Source organism: Zingiber officinale, chromosome 7A (assembly GCF_018446385.1).
Source record: "Zingiber officinale cultivar Zhangliang chromosome 7A, Zo_v1.1, whole genome shotgun sequence".
Lineage (NCBI taxonomy): Eukaryota > Viridiplantae > Streptophyta > Magnoliopsida > Zingiberales > Zingiberaceae > Zingiber > Zingiber officinale.
This window is the reverse complement of record NC_055998.1, coordinates 106,707,999-106,713,998: the sequence shown is the minus strand read 5'-3', so window position 1 is coordinate 106,713,998 and position 6,000 is coordinate 106,707,999. Positions and strand designations below refer to the sequence as shown.

The following is a 6,000-nucleotide window of genomic DNA, read 5'->3' as shown; positions in this document are numbered from 1 at the left end:
AGTTATTATGAAAGTGTGTGCTCTTATCCCAATATAATAATAAGCATATATATTTGATATTTATTTCTTTAATTTATCAATGGGTGAGATTTAGTTCGATAAATCAATAAGCCCGATAAGTTGGGAAATGATATCACTTATAGTGTGTGTTGTTGATTATAGAAGGAAACTGTGTCCTAGTGATATAGGTTGAGAATGTCCCCAAGAGGAGCTCATAAGGATTGTCATGTTAAACCCTGCAGGTGGACTTAGTCCGACATGACGATGAAGTTGAGTGGTACTACTCTAGGAGCTAGATATTAATTAAGTGAGTTGTCAGTAACTTACTTAATTAGTGGACATTTGTTATCTTAAACACAGGGAGACTAACACACTCATAATAAGAAGGAGCCCAAAATATAATTTGGGATTGGTACGGTAGTTCAATAATAGTTCTCTAGTGGAATGAATTATTATTGATAAAATTAAGTTGTGTGTTCGAGGCGAACACGGGATGCTTAATTTTATCGGGAGACCAAAACCAATTCCTCCTCTCGGTCCCTATCGTAGCCTCTTAATTATAGAGTACTTTACCCACATATACCCACCTTCTTACCTATCCCATAGGGGCCGGCCAAGCTAGCTTGGAGACCAAGCTAGGGTCGGCCAAAGTTTGGTTCATGGGTGCTTCAAGGTGGCCGGTCCTAGCTTGGGTTCAAGCTTGGTGTGGCCGACCCAAATTAAAATAAAAGGATTTTTATTTTTTAAAAATTTTCTTATGTGGATAACATGATTTAAAAGAGAGTTTAAAAATTTAAATCTTTCCTTTTATAAGATTCTACAAAAGATTAAGAGAAGAGCTAAATCTCTTTCCTTATTTGTAGATTAAAAGGTTGATTTTAATAAAAACTTTCCTTTTAATTATGTTCATGATTTAAAAGAAAGTTTAAAAATTAAAAATTCTCTTTTATTAGTTTCTACAAAAGATTAAGAAAAGATTTAATATCTTTCCTTATTTGTAAATTGAAAGGAGATTTTAATTTTTGAGATAACTTTCCTTTTTCGAAATTATCCACATGTTTAAAAGAAAGATTTTAATTTATAAAAAAAAATTTATTAACCAATCATGAAGGGATTAAAATTATTGGATAAATTTTTATAAATTTCTAGAAACAAATTAGGAAGTTTTAATTTTTGTTTTAATTAAAACTCTCTTTGTTTTGGGGAAAGAGGTGGCCGGCCAAATAAATTGGAGAAGAGAAAATTATTTTTAATTAAATAAATTTTCCTTTTCATGGCAAAAGAATTAAGGAAGTTTTTATTTCCTTATTTGCCAAGACCAAGGATTATAAAAGAGGGGGTAGAGGATGCTTCATGGTGAACGACTCTATTCTTTTTCTTCCTCTCTTTTCTTCCTTGGTGTGGCCGGCCCCTAGAGGTTCCCCTTCTCCTTCTCTCTTCTCCTTCTTGTGGCCGAGACTTCATCATCTCTTGGAGGCATAGAAGTGGCCGAATCTAGCTTGGAGAAAAGGAGAGAAAGGAGTCTTGTTTCATGCATCCCTTGGAGCTTGGTTGGTGGAAAAAGATCTTCATCTTTTGGAAGCATTGTGCTTGGCCGAAACTTGAAGAAAGGAGAAGAAGGTGCTTTGGTGGTTTCTCATCTCGGAAGATCGTTGCCCACACAACGTCCGAGGTTAGAAGAGGAATACGGTAGAAGATCAAGAGGTCTTTCTAAAAGGTATAACTAGTATTTTTCCTTTCCGCATCATACTAGTTATTTTTGGAAATAATACCAAATACAAGAGGCATGCGATTCTAGTATTTCGAATTTGTTTTCGATGTTGTGTTCTTTTGTTTTTTTTCCCTTGTGATTTAATTGTTCTTTTCGGTTGACCTAAAGTTATTTAAGGAAATTAAATATTAACTTTCCTTAAAAGGCTTTGTCTAGTCGGCAGTGGTTGTTCCCATATCCAAGAAGGTCATGTGCCTCGCCACGTCAGTACTGGAAGCCAATTTCAGAAATTAATATTTAATGAAATTAATAACCTAGGTGATTTGGATCGAACGTGTTAAGTTCTGCAGGAGATCCGAGCAGTGCCGGACCTGTGATTTTGGGGCCTGAGGCTAGCACAAAAAAATGATGCCCTCAAAGTTTGGCATTCATATATTTCCAATCAATGTAAATATAACAATATTTTTAATTCTAGAAATAAAAGATAAAAAAAATATCATCCAAAACAATATGTCATAAGAAAATATTAATATAATCAAAATGATCCAAACAAAATATAAAATTCATTTTCCGGACCAATACATTGTCACTTGAATATTGCTCACCTCGCAGTTTTAGAAGCAAAAGTATTGATTAAGTTAGCATAATCAACTTTCTCAACCACTTTTTTCTCGATAGATAACATAGCCAAGCCATTTAGTCTTTCTTGCGACATAGTTGATCGGAGATAAGTTTTGATCAATTTCAACTTGGAAAAACTCCTTTCAGCAGATGCAACTGTAACTGGTATAGTCAGCAAAATTCGATAAGCAATATAAGCATTTGGATAACAACTATCCATTTTCTTCAAATAATTCAGCACATCAATCGCTCTTTTTGATTCTCTTGGTAATGAGTGTCTTAACAACTTTAGTTCTAAATATAAATCTGATCCATCAACATCAGAGTGTCCATCATGTGTTAAAGACTCTTGAAGATTGACACATGAGTGTAAGAGACTATCATCATCAATATACTTCAATCTCTCTAAACTAAATAAAAATCCAAATGTTTCTTCATATTTTTGAAATTGTTCAAACCGAGTTTGAAGTGAAGAAAGAGCTTGATCAATTATAAATAGGAAGTAATTAACTCGAAAAGATTCTTTAGGAGATTGGGTTACCTCTTCACTATTGATCTCATCAAATTGTCTCTTTCTTCGGATGATGCGTTTTTCTCGAAAAATAGGTTCAATTCCCATTTCACTTGCAATATGTTCAGCTTCAATTAATGCTTGATCAAATCCAGATTCTCTAAACTCTTGGAGAGAAGAAATAAGTCCTTTTAATTGTCTAATAGCAATATCAATATCCATATTTTCTGCTTGGAGAAACTTACTAACAATGTTAATCTCATATAACAACTTATACCAAATTACCATTCCAAATACGAACTCAAAATTCTCAAGTTCAAATGATGTCAAACCCTCAGCTTCACTCTTTATTTTTGAGTCATCAGAAATGTTTGCCAAATCAATTAAAGCATCTCGTATTTTCGAAGTTTGATCTTTTATCGGCTTCACGCTGTCAACATGGCTTTCCCATCGTATCTGTGATAGTGGCTTGACTGTAAGACCTTGCACATGATCTTTGAAGATTTGTCACCGCTTGGTAGAAGAAGAAAATAATGAATATATGCGTTGTATTACACCGAAAAAGGACATTGCTTTAGGACAACATTTCACCATATTACATAATGTGAGATTAAGACTGTGACATCCACATGGAGTGTAGAAAGCTCTAGGATTAATTTCAAGTAATCTACTCTGTACACCCTTATGTTTTCCTTTCATATTAGATCCATTGTCATATCCTTGACCTCTTATATTATCAATGTCAAGTTCGAGATTGTTCAAAATATTTTTAAGCTCTGTAAAAAGCCCAAGTCCTGAAGTTTCATTAACTTTCAAAAATCCAATCCAAAATTCTTCAACCACTATTGCATTTTCTGAATCATCCACACATCTAATTACAAGGGGCATCTGCTCCTCGTGACTTGCATTTGGAGTGCAATCAAGTATGACAGTGAAATACTTTGCATGTTTAATTTTTGCAACAATTGAACTTCTTACTTCAGCCGCCAACATCTGTATCAATTCATTTTGGATTTTGGGACCAAGATAAGTGTAATGAATCTGTCTTTCTTGAACACGCCGAAGGTGCTCCTCCATTATTGGATTAAATTCAGCAATCATTTCAATTAGCTGCAAAAAGATTCCATTATTCTCAACATAAAGCTTCTCATTATCTCCCCGAAGTGGCAAGTTATTCTTCGCAATTCTTTGCACAACTGCAATTATTCTCTTCAATACTTGTTTCCAATGTTCTCTCTCCTTGTTAATTGCTACTTGTATATTTTCATCAATTGTCTTTTTCTTTCGAAGTCTTCTTTCTAATTCAATCCAACTAGTCATGCAATCAATATGATCTTTACTAGTTTCATGAAGACTGAGACATCGACTGATATTCTTCCAATCTTTGTATCCTTCGTCAGCTAGATGACCAAGTTTCATTGTGGTTCTTTGAGTCTTGAATAACTTGCAACAGAAACAAAAGATCTTGTCCATAGAAATAGAATACACTAGCCATCTTTTGTCACTTTTCTCGCCATTTGGCAATTGCCTCTTATAATGTGATGGATTGAAGTGTCTGCCGGTGTTATCAAGAGGAAACAAAATATCATCATCTTTTCTAGGACCTCTTTCAACTAGAAAATCCCTAATATTTTGCATTTTGTCCCAATTTCCTGGATCATCAACATTTAAAGGGAACACGATCTCTTGATTTGTATCTTCATCACTGTTATTTTCAGGCATATTGACTTCAACTTTATCATTTCCATATTGTTTTTGGTCTTCATTTTGAAGTTCATTCAATTCACTATGTTTCTGATCATTCAGCTTATTATCAGTGTCATCCTGATTCAGTTGTTCAGCTACTTCTGTTTGCTCTGCTTTTTGGCTGTTAGTGAAGTACTTATTAAGACTTCCTACTTGGCTTTGAATTAAAGCTTCTTCCTTTTGTTTTTTCTTCCTTTTTTCTGCTCCAGACAATTGTTTTCTTATAGGAAACATGTTTGCTAAAAGCCTAAATATTAATCTGCAACAATAGTTCATAGATTAAAATAGTTCCAACATTTAAATGCATAAAAAATTCACCAAATCATAATATGTGTAAATATCATCCTGCTAAATCATACTCAAATTTTTATCTAATATTAAAAACTATGGTGGACTAATTATATTCTTCGAGCACCCCTATTCAACCAGTAAAGAAGCAAAATAAAAAGAAGAATTGATAGTAGATTCGGAGAACTAGAGAAGTAAAGTGTCATCTCAAGAGAACATAAATAGAACATACTATTGTATCTTCCTCTTTCCCTTCCATTGTCTTTAAAATCTGCACATACTCTCTAATCTCAAGCCCTAATTTATAAAAGTCATGGTAAAAGAGACATTGAAGAGAAAAACTGGATGCACAATGTATCAGAACTACTAGAGTTGAGATGCAAGATTTCACATATATTGTTATTTGTTAAGTTGGAAACGTAGAAAAACAAGCAAGATGCCACTGAAAGTTGAAAGTTCAATGCCTATATATTGATTATGAAATTGTTAATTTAAGTCATGAAGATAGTAATTTTCATCAAATAACTTGCAAATCAAATCATTCATGAATAACATTTATATTTGCCATTTTTCTTACTTTTTTGGCAGCCAGCAGCCTGTCTTTCTTTTCCAATAGTAGCACCAAAAAGGAAAATTAAAAAGAAACCTTGAAATGAACAAAACGAAAAATTTTAGGGCTCTGAGAAATTTACTTCCAAGCATAGTACAAGATTCAGCAAGGACACAAGTCACACAACTCACCGATCTTAAGAAGCAGGAGAAGAGATGATCAAGAACAGTGCGAGCGATTAAGTAACTGCAACTCAGATCGCACCACTAGAATCTTTAAATTTGATTGGCGCAAACTGCGGGGGAGGACAAGCCGTCAAGGTGAGCGGAAGATGAATCAGCCGTCGTTGAGTCGTCGATGAAAACAGGAACAGTGACGTAAGCCGCAAAGGTAGAACTGATGGCAAAACGACGGAGGCGACTTGCAGCACTTCTACCGTTTGGCCAAGGGGCGAACTGATATGCGAAGAGGAGAAGCAACAGCCGACAGCGTTTAGGGCAAGCCGGCAAGGAAAAATAAAATTAAATTAAAACAAGCCGGCAAGGAAAAAAAATTAAATTAAAACAACAGGGC

General features: G+C 34.3%; 1 protein-coding gene across 1 annotated transcript; it reads right to left on the bottom strand.

The window, feature by feature from the left end:
* Nucleotides 1-2,312: 2,312 nt before the first annotated feature.
* Nucleotides 2,313-4,823, bottom strand: LOC121999594 (zinc finger MYM-type protein 1-like). Its single transcript, XM_042554253.1, has 2 exons — nucleotides 3,515-4,823; nucleotides 2,313-3,316 (listed from the first exon to the last, which is right to left on the bottom strand). The coding sequence occupies exons 1-2, from the start codon at nucleotides 4,821-4,823 to the stop codon at nucleotides 2,313-2,315; spliced, it is 2,313 nt and encodes a 770-aa protein (XP_042410187.1).
* Nucleotides 4,824-6,000: the final 1,177 nt, after the last annotated feature.

What these genes read in the sequence shown, in the direction of transcription:
- LOC121999594 (XM_042554253.1), bottom strand. Translation starts at nt 4,823, where the DNA reads ATGTTTCCTATAAGAAAACAATTGTCTGGAGCAGAAAAAAGGAAGAAA. An exon ending in AAAACATAAGGGTGTACAGA is followed by an intron (nt 3,317 to 3,514) that starts GTAGATTACTTG and finishes AAGGTCTTACAG; the next exon opens with TCAAGCCACTATCACAGATA.